Source organism: Myxine glutinosa, chromosome 1 (assembly GCF_964187855.1).
Source record: "Myxine glutinosa chromosome 1, kmMyxGlut1.1, whole genome shotgun sequence".
Classification (NCBI taxonomy): domain Eukaryota; kingdom Metazoa; phylum Chordata; class Myxini; order Myxiniformes; family Myxinidae; genus Myxine; species Myxine glutinosa.
In genome coordinates, this window is record NC_136261.1 from 446957707 (window position 1) to 446974317 (window position 16611).

Consider the following 16611-nt stretch of genomic DNA (forward strand, 5'->3'; position numbering starts at 1 on the left):
GGACTATTCCCTCTTTCTTCACTTTTCTATCCATGCAGCTCTTTTATTTAAGGCCTGGCCTCGATGAGGACTCAGTGTGACTCGAGCCTTAAACATACTTAAACATACCTTTACATACGGTACACACATAAATAAATAAATAAATAAAAAGATGCTGAAGAAAACAATCGGGCTTAAGGTGGAAGAGAGAATGAAGGGAGGGGGTTCAAATTTGAGAAAATGGTGGAACGAAGGATATATAGCTAAGGAAATTCGATATAGCTCATGAAAGTAACAGAGTGCGTATCGGTGGGGTAATGGCAAAGGGGATCGGTGTGGGATGGTTGTGACGACTTTTTATTACAAACAAATGAACTGCCATTTTTTTTATACACGTAACATGGAGACAGTGACCATTTTGGAGTCGGCGGATCCCCTTCCATCTCCCCTAAGACGTAGAACGAGTGATAAATCTGAATTCAAACTTCAAAACAAAACTTCCGAGTTTGCAGAAGGGAGTTTGAGAAATTGTTTTGAGTTGAAAAGTGCTGAGTGATATAAAGCAAGAAACTGGAATTGAGGAGGAAATCTCGTTCCGTGTTCATCATTATCTTACAGTAAATACCCTTGGAGGTTTCCTTACCCTGGCTAAAGCACGGACTAATTGAACAGATCCAGTGAGAATTTGTTGACCAGCACAAGAGAGTTTAAAAATTGCATTAAAAAGAAACTTTTACAAAAACAAACTTGGTTTGTTTCCAAGTCAATGGATGACAATTGGTACCCTGTTTGAAATCTTCACCATCCTCCATAACCCTGCTTTGAACTTGAAATAATAATACACACAGGCATGTCCATCCTGTCGTGTTCAAACTACAGTCATTTGGCATTCTGAAGGGCACACGCACGACAACAAATCCGTGATTATCATAGTATTTTGTAGAAAAATATTAACTTATCTGCAACCCACAGACAAATCAACGGCTCCGATAGTCTTCATGCAATGTTCTCCTGTTCCTCAAACTCGCCCACCAACGGTGTAGCCAAGCTTTTCCATCATTTGACCGCATATGGTCTCCACATCTCGGACAACATGTGCGGGAAGACGGTGCCAGTCGAGGGCCCGATCGTTCCGGAGCATAACTCGACCGTAGTGCGTCGACTGGAAAACGCCTCCTCCCATCATGTGCCCCAGCCGAGCGAGAACGGCCGGTGGCAGAGGCAGGCCCAGGAACCGATACACCGATTCGGCCACTCGCACTGGATGTGACACCAGGTCCTCAAGGCGCACGACTTGCGGCCTGCCATTGCCTGGATCGTTTGAGGACCCCAGGGCACTCGATGCTGCCGCCAACCACACTTGTGCCAGTTCCACATGATATACTGACAGGGCCGAGCTATTCAGTGGCTTTCTGAGCGATTTGGTTGAAAGGCTCGATTCGTTACAAAGAAGTTCGCATAACCACATTCGTGGATCACGTACCAACACAAGAGGTTTAATGCTGGGGTTCAAAATTGTCTGGAGGAATGGTAACTGCTTGGACCAAGCTTTGCTAGTGAAACTCAGAGCCAAACGTGCATTAGGATAAGCCTCCATGTGGCTAACAATGGCCATGAGGCTCCTCAGCTTTGACCGAATACCGGTGGAGCCTCGCCACATTGATCGTGAAGCACGCAAAGCCCGCAGCAGCATATCCCGTGGCCGATGGAGAAGCAGGTGAAACCATGTAGCAGCATCTATGTGATGATAATATGATTTGTTGGGGGTTATTCCCTCAAACTCTGTGTATGACTCAGGAAAGGAGGGCAGTTCACGGAAGGGTAGCTCATGGAAGGGTGGTTCCGGGAAGGGTGGCCGAAGGTGACCGATGGGCAGTGGTAGATACGTAAAGTCAGTATTGTCAGCAAACAACACCTCAGCAGTCTCAGCTCCGAACGATCCTGGCAAAGCAACTAATACCGCTGTTGGGAGTATCTCATAAGATGATGGTGAAAGTGGTTCTTGTCTATCAGGTGCATTCCAAGGTTGATCTCGACAAGAGGAATGCAGGTAAAGGCTCTGAACAAGCAGCAGCTCCAGCAGCCACAAAAAGGAAAGGGCTGCAAAAGTTGTTCGTGTACGCTGAACAACTGCTCCGCTTTCCCTTTGTTTCAGTGCAGCTGCCACTGTCACTCCAGAAATGCTTGCCAGTCCGAGCACAAGCAGACCAAGGTCATGAGGGAGCCTTCGACCATGGGAAGACCTCTCATTGTCGGCATCAAAAAGCCCAAAAAATGTCGTCACACCTCGCACATCTGTAAAGGTGGCAAAGGCTGGTCGTCCAAGAAGTGCGAGGCGAGCTGCTGGATCGTGAAAACACGTCGCGATGGAGACCACACTTTCATAGCCGTTGGCCTCGGTGATAGCCAGTCGAACACCATTTTGACTGCTCTCAATGAAGCGTAATCCTCCCTCACGTGTACCGATGGAATGTACTGCCGCCGAAGGGCCTTGAATAAGGTATGCCATTCGGCTTACAGGTTTCTCCAGGTACCAAGTTAAGTTAACAAACTGGGTCCAACGAGTCTTGAGCTCAGCCTTCTGCTCCACCTCCTGCAGGTGAGCCGTTGGGCTGTCTCCATCGTCACTGAGCCACGACATGGTGTACAAGGCGTCCCAGTCATCCATGAGGATTCCGCTGAGGCCTGCACCGGGTTTTGACATTTGCAGTACCATTCTAACATCATAGTCGAGGTTGTGGAAGAAGGCACTGGCTCTGGTGAGCGGTGATCCGGTTAAACGTTCCACGTGGTCTAGAACAAGCAGTCTTTGGGAGTCAAGTAGTACAATTGCACGGTATACACTGCGCAAACGCATGACTGGAGAGTATGCAGCCACTGCTTCACCACTAGCAAATACCGCATCACCTTGCTGGACAGCTGCAATAAGCTCCCCTCCACCCAAATTCCCCGATCCCCTGTTGCTGTTGGGCCCATTTAGTCTTTCCTTTTGATCCTCTCCAAAATGTTCACTATTCTCACCTGCATATCCGTCTTTTCCATCATCATTGTATCCTGGTAAGCCCATGAGCATCCCACACTCACCAAGCTGGCCTTCCCAGGGCTGGTTACAACGACTAGTTGGAGAAGGTGCAAACACAAGAACATTGTTGAGGTGGCTCTCCTTCGGCCCGTACAAAGCCTCTGAAATAAAGGGTCGCCCACCAGGGGCAAATGTGAAGGAGTTTTGATCAGGATGTTCGTGGTCTGGGCAAGCTTGCTCATCTCCATATGCTGCAAGGCGGCCACCAACTGTACCCGACTTGAATGACACAAAGGTGCTGTCTTCTCTTAGTGGGAGGCCACCCCCAAAGGTGGCGACACCCCATGATGGGAACACGTACAGTCGAGGTTGGTCATAGCCCTCTGGAGGTTTAGGTTCCAGGCTTGCATCGTACCTGGTACAGAAAACGATGAAAACAACAACGATCTGCAGTAAGAGAGATTGAAGCATCATGATGGGATCATTTAAAATTGAGAATCAAATGAAATGCAATGTTGACAAAATTAATATGTTAATGAATACATCAATGGCTCAACTGCATGTCAATGGACTTTGGCAACAATGTAATCTGCTGATTTATAAACCATCTGATTTATAAACCTGATTTATAAACCATTTTCACAAGCCTCGATCTTGTATACAAAAAAACAAAAAACAAAAAAAAATCTATTGGTCTTTGTAAAGGTTCGAGTTCGGCATCGTGATGACTCCGTTGATTGCGTTTCTGAACTGGAGGTTGATAAAGACCACTGTGGGAAGCAACGCGAGGCTCAACTTTCGGGATGAACTCTTCATCAAAGTCAGAGAGTCTCCCACCATTCATTCCATAAACACATTATGTATACAGGATGGAGGATTCGGAGAGTAAAATGGCAGTGGAGGCAGTGCGGGTACTTTTCAACCATAACTACTCAAAGTCCATAAACCTTCATGAGCTCTTCGACCCTGAATGATTGTGTGCTGGTACCCAAAAAGAGTAAGCGATTGTGTACTGGGACCCAAAAAGAGTAAGCGATTGTGTGCCAAAGTACCCAAAAAGAGTAAGCGATTCTGTGCTGGTACCCAAAAAGAGTAAGCGATTCTGTGCTGGTACCCAAAAAGAGTAAGCGATTGTGTACTGGGACCCAAAAAGAGTAAGCGATTGTGTACTGGGACCCAAAAAGAGTAAGCGATTGTGTGCTGGTACCCAAAAAGAGTAAGCGATTGTGTGCCAGAGTACCCAAAAAGAGTAAGCGATTCTGTGCTGGTACCCAAAAAGAGTAAGCGATTGTGTGCCAGAGTACCCAAAAAGAGTAAGCGATTCTGTGCTGGTACCCAAAAAGAGTAAGCGATTGTGTGCCAGAGTACCCAAAAAGAGTAAGCGATTGTGTGCCAGAGTACCCAAAAAGAGTAAGCGATTCTGTGCTGGTACCCAAAAAGAGTAAGCGATTGTGTGCTGGTACCCAAAAAGAGTAAGCGATTGTGTGCCAGAGTACCCAAAAAGAGTAAGCGATTCTGTGCTGGTACCCAAAAAGAGTAAGCGATTGTGTGCTGGTACCCAAAAAGAGTAAGTGATTGTGTGCCAGCGTACCCAAAAAGAGTAAGCGATTGTGTGCCAGAGTATCCATAAAGAGTAAGCGATTCTGTGCTGGTACCCAAAAAGAGTAAGTGGTTCTGTGCCGGTACCCAAAAAGAGTAAGCGATTGTGTGCCAGAGTACCCAAAAAGAGTCAGCGATTGTGTGCTGGTACCCAAAAAGAGTAAGCGATTGTGTGCTGGTACGCAAAAAGAGTAAGCGATTGTGTGCTGGTACCCAAAAAGAGTAAGCGATTGTGTGCCAGAGTACCCAAAAAGAGTAAGCGATTGTGTGCCAGAGTACCCAAAAAGAGTAAGTGGTTGTGTGCCAGAGTACCCAAAAAGAGTAAGCGGTTGTGTGCTGGTATCCAAAAAGATCAAGTGGTTGTGTACCGGTACCCAAAAAGAGTAAGCGGTTCTGTGCTGGTATCCAAAAAGAGTAAGCGGTTGTGTGCTGGTATCCAAAAAGACTAAAGCGGTTGTGTGCTGGTATCCAAAAAGAGTAAGCGGTTGTGTGCCGGTACCCAAGCCAAGTTCTCAATTCCTACCTTGCAACTGCCTTCTTCGGTGAGTCAGCTGGGTTAATGCGACAGTCCGACTATCATAACGTGACAATTATGAAAACAAAATGAAGGTGTGTTCCACAAAGCCTCTCCTTCATTTGAATGAGGAACACACAAACATGGAGACCAATATTGAAACCTGCGGGCGAACACGCACCAGAGATACTCGGTGAGGAGCGTCGCCCAACGCCAGGCCCTTGAGTGCTCCAAGGGACCATCGCGTGCCCGCTGCTGACGGATGTGCTGTGCCAGCCAGTTTCCGCTGCCGTTACGCAGCACAAAAGCATCGAGGAAGACCAGTTGGCTCTCGGGCCCGTAAAGCCAGCCGGGACTCGAGTCCCCGATGCCCACCGTGCGCTGATAGCCGGGCAGGACGGTGGCCAGGTAGAAGCGGAAGTGCCGTGCCAGCCAGGTACCGTGGGTGTGATCGACGCCCCTGTGGCGTCGTGCCAAGTACACGTGTTGCGTGACGGCACGAGACACGTAGCTCCCGAAGGAGATACCCTCGTTGAGGGAACCGTCGGCGGCGAGGTTCAGGTATCGCATGGTGTTATCGAGATGCGAGGCTGCAAATTCGTGCCACATCTTCGCCGCAGATGGTTCGTTGGGCTCAAGTACCAAACTACCGAGTAAAACTGCCATCATGGCGGACACTGTACGGACGTCCGTCGGACGGTTCAGCCAAACACGGCCTTCTGTTGCTTGATGGAGTTCGGACACAGCCAAAAGGACCTGCAGGTGATATAGATAGAAGGATGAGTACCTTTTATCATCATAATGAATTCGTGTATTCAGATGAAAATGAAGCACAAATGGGGCACAGATGATCAACCCGGGAGGGTAGCCGAAGGAGAGGGGGGCGAAAAACGAGAAAATTAGGTGCCCTGGCAATGCCACGCTGGCTGGCTTGGGGGTGGTGTACTTTGAATGTACCTGAACTTGGTACTTGCAAAAATCGAAATTTTTTCAAATGTATTGGTTGGTTTTGTGTGTTATTCTGTCTGTCTGTCTGTCTGTCTATATGTCTGTCTGTCTGTGTGTATGTCTGTCTGTGTGTATATCTGTCTGTATGTCTGTCTGCATGTCTGTCTGTATGTCTGTCTGTATGTCTGTCTGTATGTCTGTCTGTATGTATGTCTGTCTGTATGTCTGTCTGTATGTATGTCTGTCTGTATGTCTGTCTGTATGTCTGTATGTCTGTCTGTATGTCTGTCTGTATGTCTGTCTGTATGTCTGTCTGTCTGTATGTCTGTCTGTCTGTATGTCTGTATGTATGTATGTCTGTGTGTATGTCTGTGTCTGTCTATGTCTGTCTATGTCTGTATGTATGTCTGTCTATGTCTGTATGTATGTCTGTTTGTATGTCTGTTTGTATGTCTGTTTGTATGTCTGTCTGTTTGTATGTCTGTCTGTTTGTATGTCTGTCTGTTTGTATGTCTGTCTGTCTGTTTGTTACTTGCCGGAAAGGATTCCGAAAGGGAGTCAGTGAGGAGTCGGCGAGGCTCCTCACAAGGAAAAGTGAGGAAAAGACAAGGAAAAGATTCCGGCAAGTATGTTCATCGGTTGGTTTGTCTGTCTGTTTGTCTGTGCGCAGCATTACGTCTACACCGTTGCAAGTAGAATCACCAAACTTTACACCCATATTTGTCTTTCCCTGGAATAGACTATGCCCAATTGATGACGTCATCGGTCACGTGGTTCGGCTGCCATCTTGGAAAAACCGAAAAACTTTGCACCTCTATATCTCCGAAAGTGCTGAATAGACAAAATTGAGACATGGCTCATTGTAAAGAACTCTCCATGGGGAATAAAATATGTTAATGATGATCTCATAGGTGCATCCATTATGATGTCAATATTCGACAAGTACATAACTTCATCCGATCAAGATGAAATTCATTGAGCATAATCTAGGAATAAATTAATGATGACAAAATAGATGATAATAAACAAATAATGATGACGTCATCGGTCACGTGGATCGGCCGTCATATTTGTCCAAAATGGCCGATAAAAAAGTATATTCCGGCAAGTCCTCGGTCTCTGACCGATTTTTCATTTGTATGTCTGTCTGTTTGTATGTCTGACGTCTGTCTGTTTGTTTGTATGTCTGTTTGTTTGTATGTCTGTCTGTCTGTTTGTTTGTATGTCTGTCTGTCTGTTTGTTTGTATGTCTGTCTGTCTGTTTGTATGTCTGTCTGTTTGTTTGTATGTCTGTCTGTTTGTTTGTATGTCTGTCTGTTTGTTTGTATGTCTGTCTGTTTGTTTGTATGTCTGTCTGTATGTCTGTCTGTTTGTATGTATGTCTGTATGTCTGTCTGTTTGTATGTATGTCTGTTTGTATGTATGTCTGTCTGTTTGTATGTATGTCTGTCTGTTTGTATGTATGTCTGTCTGTTTGTATGTATGTCTGTCTGTTTGTATGTATGTCTGTCTGTATGTCTGTCTGTTTGTTTGTATGCATGTCTGTCTGTCTGTCTGTATGTCTGTCTGTCTGTTGCCTACAGGTCACAATTTTAAACCGATCTTCATGAAACTTCACCAAATGGTGGAGTTGGTCATAAGCAAGAAGCATATTGTTTTGGGGGTTAAAAGGTCAACAGGTCAACATAGGCCAAATTTCTAAAATTCTCAATTTTCATCCGATTGACTTGAAATTTGAAGAGGATTTGCATATCTGGTCACTAAATTCGACCACCAAGTATTTTTGAGGTCAACATAGGCCAAAAGGTCAACATAGGCCAGATTTAGCTTTCTCGAACATTTTGCCCTCCATCTTCTCTGACCATTACATGGTCACTATGGGCCTATCCTGTCCCCATCTCAAACGTAAGAGAGCGTATTGGAAATTTATTACTCGTCTTTTGGATGACTAGGGCATGCCCGTACGTGGGTGCCCGTTCCTTGCCAAAAAAAAAAAAAAACGCTACCCGTACGCTCTACCCCGCCCGTACGCCCGTACGCCCGCAAACAAAAAAAACAACGCTCTTCGCTTCCGCCCTTCGCTCTGACTGAATTGGGAGAAATAATGCGCATAAGAAATCGAGAAATTATTATTTTCTCCGGAAGAAATCGAATTACGAACCGTAATGGCGCACGCGCTCGGCTCGGCTCGCTCTCACATCGGCCACGCCTACGCAACAACGCGTTCTGTGATTGGCTGCCGGAAGTGAAGTTTTCACTGTCCGGAAGGTCGCAAATCGCAGTTACGATGAATCGCAAATTAGTTTTAATTAGTTTTAAAACATAGTTTAACGCCAACATAGTTTGCCAACGTGAAATAAATGAATACGCTCTCAAATGTGCCGTCCGAGGCAGAGTCTGTTCGCCACGTTCGGCACACGTGATAGCTCGCTGCTCTCTGATTGGTTGAATCGTTTTTTGGACATAGCTCGGTAACTACTTCTCCGATTAATATGAAACCTTGAAAAGGCACATCCTCAGGTCCCCAGCAATATACCTGGCAAGTTTAAAGTATATCGGACCCGTGGTTGTCGAGAAACAGCGGTCACAGACATACAGACATACATACATACATACATACATACATACATACATACACACAGAGATTACTGGAATTATAGATAGATGCCTTTCGCAATCTCGGAAAAGCAGTAGTTGGAAAAAGCCCTTTTTCACTTCCATTAACCTATTGTGGGACAATATGAAAACCCGTTTATGGCTGTTTTGTCATCGGATTAATTGATAGGTCACTCATGAAAGTCACATTGGCTCGGTTTGATCGGTTAGAGACAGAAATTCTAAAATTTGAGAACAAACTGGCAAAACAAGTGAATGAAGCAAACAATGAAACAATCAGTTAATCAGACTAAGAATACAAAATATAAAAGTATCAGAAAGCCCCAGGAAATCCTTTTTCCACCTGGAATCTGAAACGAAACCGTCTCGGCTTATTTTATCAGTTATGGACCCCAGTGAGAATGTAATTACAAATTCTGATGTAAAAAAAATACCATCAGAAGTTCTATTCGGAACTATTTTCAAAAAAGATGTTCATGAGGATAAGATAAAACTCTAACTCTCATCTCCCATCTCCCATCCCTGACAGAGACCCAACGCCTGGAGCTGGATGTGCCGTTAACCCTTGCTGAGTGAGAACATGTCCTGGGTGAAATGGATTCTGGAAAAGGCTCCAGGAATTGATGGCCTACCAGCTGGGTTTAACTTGGATTTTGGGACCTTTTGGGTCCACGACTTTTGAACGTTATCCAGGAATCTCTGCGATCTGGTGTACTGTTATCAAGTCTTTGGAGAGCAGTGTTGAGTCTCCACCAGAAATCAGGAGCTCTCCGCCGGATGGAGAATTTGCGACCAGTTGCAATATTATTCAGCGATGGCAAATCATTTGAAGGAAATCATCGGTGATCTGGTCCTACCTGATCAGACTTTCTGCATCCCCGGTCGTTCCATTTACAGCATTTTTTAGGTTCCTGATTCAATGGGCGCTTGCCATGATCAAAATGGTTTTGGAATAATATTCCTGGACTTTCGACAGCATTGATGTCTTCTTGTGGCATGTTCGAGAAGCATGTGGCTTTGGGGATCATCTCAGAAGCTTTATATGTCCATTGTACACCGACAACAAGAAAACATAATAATTATGGTTACTTTGTACACTCAGAGAATATCTCCGGTCTGGCTTGTTTTCCAAGGAGTCCACTGCTGACTATATCGGCTTATGCAGATGATGTTTGTGTCAACATCAGGAACAACCATGATATTGTTGCTCTTGTTGAATACTTGAGAACTCTTCCAGAAGAACTCTTGAGAACTCTTCCAGAAAACCTAGTGGAAGGCAGACGGTGTCAATTACCTTGATGTATCCTCAGGTTCCACACAAATTGTGAAGAAAAATTAGGAAGGCTTGACTGAGGAAATAGAGAGGAGACTGAACCTGTGGAAAAGAGCCCTACCACACTTATATTTTAAGGGCTGTGTCTTGGTGACCAATAACTTGGTTGCTGCAACTTTATGTCATCGACGTATTTGTCTACAACCACCGGAAGTGCTGCTTGGGCATGATCCAGGCACACTGTTGATTTTTGGGGGGGAGGCCCTCATTGGCTGTGGCCAAAAGTAATAGGCCGTATTTCATCTGATGGAGGTCAGAGCCTTGTCCACATGAAGTCCTGCATCGTGGTTTTCACTTGTGCTCCATTCAACGTCTTCTATATGTTGAGCACCTGACAAAGCACCCCTTGGCCTGCTGTATTTAGCAGCAGGTGGGCAGACTCAACTATGGTCTAGAAATATTCCTGACAAACCACAAGCATGTGGATACGTCAACACTTCCCATATTTTACCAGAGCCTTCTCAATGCCTGGAAGGCCTTTCCCTGAGTCGCAAAGCAGACACGTACTCCCCCAGGAATGTTTGAAGGTGAAACTCTGTTTTTCAGTCCTCTTTTCCCCGATATATTCAGGAACAGTGATTTGTTTGCTGACATAAACAAAGTATGGCACCTGCAGCCAAACTCTGCTGTAGGGTGGAAAACTGTGCAGGAAATTTAAACTATAACAGGGATTCAGTCCAAGAGGACAACTTGGTCATTAATGAGGAAAGTAGTTCAAAAATGTCATTGCGTCCAGCTATTTTGGATTCAGAATACACATGTTCATCCCGATGAATCCTATTTCCCAAAACTGATTTTTGACTGTTCTCCCAGAGAACTACCCATCTTAGCACAGACTACTTACCAGACCCATCACTGGATCATGTATGGGAATCAATGTATTGGAAGCTAATCACCAAAAGAACAGGAGATCTCCATTTGCAGCCTTGCCCACTAGATCTTCCCAGGTAACAAACATGTCAGGAATTTTGCTCCAATATCTGCATGCTACTTGGCTGCGAAATATCTGCAAAAGTGCGCCCTTTTGCTGTGAAATGTATTGGCTGCGAAAGACTTTTGCCGTTATTTAACTGGTTAAACTTTGTGTTGCTCCAAATGAATTTCACAATACTTTCCTGAATTTCACATTTACCTTTTCTGAATTTCACATTTACTTTTCTGAATTTCACATTTACCTTTTCTGAATTTGACATTTTCTTTTCTGAATTTCACATTTACCTTTTCTGAATTTCACATTTACCTTTTCTGAATTTCACATTTACCTTTTCTGAATTCGACATTTTCTTTTCTGAATTTCACATTTACCTTTTCTGAATTTCACATTTGCTTTTCTGAATTTCACATTTACCTTTTCTGAATTTGACATTTACCTTTTCTGAATTTCACATTTTCTTTTCTGAATTTCACATTTACCTTTTCTGAATTTCACATTTACCTTTTCTGAATTTCACATTTATCTTTTCTGAATTTGACATTTTCTTTTCTGAATTTCACATTTACTTTTCTGAATTTCACATTTACCTTTTCTGAATTTGACATTTTCTTTTCTGAATTTCACATTTACCTTTTCTGAATTTCACATTTATCTTTTCTGAATTTCACATTTACCTTTTCTGAATTTCACATTTACTTTTCTGAATTTCACATTTACCTTTTCTGAATTTGACATTTTCTTTTCTGAATTTCACATTTACCTTTTCTGAATTTCACATTTTCTTTTCTGAATTTCACATTTTCTTTTCTGAATTTCACATTTACCTTTTCTGAATTTCACATTTACCTTTTCTGAATTTCACATTTACCTTTTCTGAATTTCACATTTACCTTTTCTGAATTTCACATTTACCTTTTCTGAATTGGACATTTTCTTTTCTGAATTTCACATTTACTTTTCTGAATTTCACATTTACTTTTCTGAATTTCACATTTACTTTTCTGAATTTCACATTTACCTTTTCTGAATTTCACATTTTCTTTTCTGAATTTCACATTTACCTTTTATGAATTTCACATTTTCTTTTTTGAATTTCACATTTACCTTTTCTGAATTTCACATTTTCTTTTCTGAATTTCACATTTACATTTTATGAATTTCACATTTTCTTTTCTGAATTTCACATTTACCTTTTCTGAATTTGACATTTTCTTTTCTGAATTTCACATTTACCTTTTCTGAATTTGACATTTTCTTTTCTGAATTTCACCTTTTCTTTTCTGAATTTCACATTTACCTTTTCTGAATTTCACATTTACCTTTGCTGAATTTCACATTTGCTTTTCTGAATTTCACATTTACCTTTTATGAATTTTACATTTACCTTTTCTGAATTTCACATTTTCTTTTCTGAATTTCACATTTACCTTTTATGAATTTCACATTTACCTTTTATGAATTTCACATTTACCTTTTCTGAATTTCACATTTTCTTTTCTGACTTTCACATTTACCTTTTATGAATTTCACATTTACCTTTTCTGAATTTCACATTTACCTTTTATGAATTTCACATTTTCTTTTCTGAATTTCACATTTACCTTTTCTGAATTTCACATTTACCTTTTCTGAATTTCACGTTTTCTTTTCTGAATTTCACATTTACCTTTTCTGAATTTCACGTTTTCTTTTCTGAATTTCACATTTACTTTTCTAAATTTCACATTTACTTTTCTGAATTTCACATTTACTTTTCTGAATTTCACATTTACCTTTTCTGAATTTCACATTTTCTTTTCTGAATTTCACATTTACCTTTTATGAATTTCACATTTTCTTTCATGAATTTCACATTTACCTTTCATGAATTTCACATTTACCTTTTCTGAATTTCACATTTTCTTTTCTGAATTTCACATTTTCTTTTCTGAATTTCACATTTACTTTTCTGAATTTCACATTTACTTTTCTGAATTTCACATTTACTTTTCTGAATTTCACATTTACTTTTCTGAATTTCACATTTACTTTTCTGAATTTCACATTTACTTTTCTGAATTTCACATTTACTTTTCTGAATTCACATTTACTTTTCTGAATTTCACATTTATCTTTTCTGAATTCACATTTACTTTTCTGAATTTCACATTTTCTTTTCTGAATTTCACATTTACCTTTTCTGAATTTCACATTTACCTTTTCTGAATTTCACATTTAGCTTTTCTGAATTTCACATTTTCTTTTCTGAATTTCACATTTACTTTTCTGAATTTCACATTTACCTTTTCTGAATTCACATTTACTTTTCTGAATTTCACATTTACCTTTTCTGAATTTCACATTTTCTTTTCTGAATTTCACATTTACCTTTTCTGAATTTCACATTTACTTTTCTGAATTCACATTTACTTTTCTGAATTTCACATTTACTTTTCTGAATTCACATTTACTTTTCTGAATTTCACATTTATCTTTTCTGAATTTCACATTTATCTTTTCTGAATTCACATTTACACTTTTCTGAATTTCACATTTACCTTTTCTGAATTTCACATATTCTTTTCTGAATTTCACATTTACCTTTTCTGAATTTCACATTTACTTTTCTGAATTCACATTTACTTTTCTGAATTTCACATTTACTTTTCTGAATTCACATTTACTTTTCTGAATTTCACATTTATCTTTTCTGAATTCACATTTACTTTTCTGAATTTCACATTTACCTTTTCTGAATTTCACATTTACCTTTTCTGAATTTCACATTTTCTTTTCTGAATTTCACATTTACTTTTCTGAATTCACATTTACTTTTCTGAATTTCACATTTACTTTTCTGAATTTCACATTTCTTTTCTGAATTTCACATTTACCTTTTCTGAATTTCACATTTACCTTTTCTGAATTTCACATTTACCTTTTATGAATTTCACATTTTCTTTTTTGAATTTCACATTTACCTTTCATGAATTTCACATTTACCTTTTCTGAATTTCACATTTACCTTTTCTGAATTTCACATTTTCTTTTCTGAATTTCACATTTACCTTTTATGAATTTCACATTTACCTTTTATGAATTTCACATTTACCTTTTATGAATTTCACATTTTCATTTCTGTATTTCACATTTACCTTTTCTGAATTTCACATTTACCTTTTCTGAATTTCACATTTACTTTTCTGAATTTCACATTTACCTTTTCTGAATTTCACATTTACCTTTTATGAATTTTACATTTACCTTTTCTGAATTTCACATTTACCTTTCATGAATTTCACATTTACCTTTCATGAATTTCACATTTACCTTTTTTGAATTTCACATTTACCTTTTCTGAATTTCACATTTACCTTTTCTGAATTTCACATTATCCTTTCTGAATTTCACATTTTCTTTTCTGAATTTCACATTTTCTTTTCTGAATTTCACATTTATCTTTTCTGAATTTCACATTTTCTTTTCTGAATTTCACATTTACCTTTTCTGAATTTCACATTTACTTTTTCTGAATTTCACATTTTCTTTTCTGAATTTCACATTTACCTTTTCTGAATTTCACATTTACCTTTTCTGAATTTCACATTTACCTTTTCTGAATTTCACATTTACTTTTTCTGAATTTCACATTTTCTTTTCTGAATTTCACATTTACCTTTTCTGAATTTCACATTTACTTTTCTGAATTTCACATTTTCTTTTCTGAATTTCACATTTACCTTTTCTGAATTTCACATTTTCTTTTCTGAAATGAATTTCATATTTACTTTTCTGAATTTCACATTTACTTTTCTGAATTTCACATTTACTTTTCTGAATTTCACATTTATCTTTTCTGAATTTCACATTTTCTTTTCTGAATTTCACATTTTCTTTTCTGAATTCACATTTACTTTTCTGAATTCACATTTTCTTTTCTGAATTTCACATTTTCTTTTCTGAATTTCACATTTACTTTTCTGAATTTCACATTTACTTTTCTGAATTTCACATTTACTTTTCTGAATTCACATTTACTTTTCTGAATTTCACATTTATCTTTTCTGAATTCACATTTACTTTTCTGAATTTCACATTTTCTTTTCTGAATTTCACATTTACCTTTTCTGAATTTCACATTTACCTTTTCTGAATTTCACATTTACCTTTTCTGAATTTCACATTTTCTTTTCTGAATTTCACATTTACCTTTTCTGAATTTCACATTTACTTTTTCTGAATTTCACATTTTCTTTTCTGAATTTCACATTTACCTTTTCTGAATTTCACATTTACCTTTTCTGAATTTCACATTTACCTTTTCTGAATTTCACATTTACTTTTTCTGAATTTCACATTTTCTTTTCTGAATTTCACATTTACCTTTTCTGAATTTCACATTTACTTTTCTGAATTTCACATTTTCTTTTCTGAATTTCACATTTACCTTTTCTGAATTTCACATTTTCTTTTCTGAAATGAATTTCATATTTACTTTTCTGAATTTCACATTTACTTTTCTGAATTTCACATTTACTTTTCTGAATTTCACATTTATCTTTTCTGAATTTCACATTTTCTTTTCTGAATTTCACATTTTCTTTTCTGAATTCACATTTACTTTTCTGAATTCACATTTTCTTTTCTGAATTTCACATTTTCTTTTCTGAATTTCACATTTACTTTTCTGAATTTCACATTTACCTTTTCTGAATTTCACATTTACCTTTTATGAATTTCACATTTACCTTTTCTGAATTTCACATTTACCTTTTATGAATTTCACATTTTCTTTTCTGAATTTCACATTTACATTTTATGAATTTCACATTTTCTTTTCTGAATTTCACATTTACATTTTATGAATTTCACATTTTCTTTTCTGAATTTCACATTTATCTTTTCTGAATTTCACATTTTCTTTTCTGAAATGAATTTCATATTTACTTTTCTGAATTTCACATTTACTTTTCTGAATTTCACATTTATCTTTTCTGAATTTCACATTTACCTTTCCTGAATTTCACATTTATCTTTTCTGAATTTCACATTTTTTTTTCTGAATTTCACATTTACCTTTTATGAATTTCACATTTACCTTTTCTGAATTTCACATTTACCTTTTATGAATTTCACATTTTCTTTTCTGAATTTCACATTTACCTTTTATGAATTTCACATTTACCTTTTATGAATTTCACATTTTCTTTTCTGAATTTCACATTTACCTTTTCTGAATTTCACATTTACCTTTTATGAATTTCACATTTTCTTTTTTGAATTTCACATTTACCTTTCATGAATTTCACATTTACCTTTCATGAATTTCACATTTACCTTTCATGAATTTCACATTTACCTTTTTTGAATTTCACATTTACCTTTTCTGAATTTCACATTTACCTTTTCTGAATCTCACATTTACCTTTTCTGAATTTCACATTTACCTTTTCTGAATTTCACATTTTCTTTTCTGAAATGAATTTCATATTTACTTTTCTGAATTTCACATTTACTTTTCTGAATTTCACATTTACTTTTCTGAATTCACATTTACTTTTCTGAATTCACATTTACTTTTCTGAATTTCACATTTACCTTTTCTGAATTTCACATTTACTTTTCTGAATTCACATTTACCTTTTCTGAATTTCACATTTACCTTTTCTGAATTTCACATTTACTTT

General features: G+C 38.5%; 1 protein-coding gene across 3 annotated transcripts in view; it reads right to left on the reverse strand.

Annotated features, from left to right (window-relative positions):
- Positions 1–315: 315 nt before the first annotated feature.
- LOC137418890 (dermatan-sulfate epimerase-like protein) overlaps positions 316–16611 on the reverse strand; it is a 77766-nt gene continuing 61470 nt past the window's right edge. For all 3 annotated transcript variants that reach the window (XM_068105040.2, XM_068105046.2, XM_078770707.1), the window contains 2 exons: positions 5296–5870; positions 316–3416 (listed from right to left, as the gene is read on the reverse strand). In XM_068105040.2, coding sequence (XP_067961141.2) covers positions 998–3416; positions 5296–5870 — 2994 coding nt within the window. In that variant the 3' untranslated portion in view covers positions 316–997. The remainder of the gene's footprint in view (positions 3417–5295; positions 5871–16611) is intronic.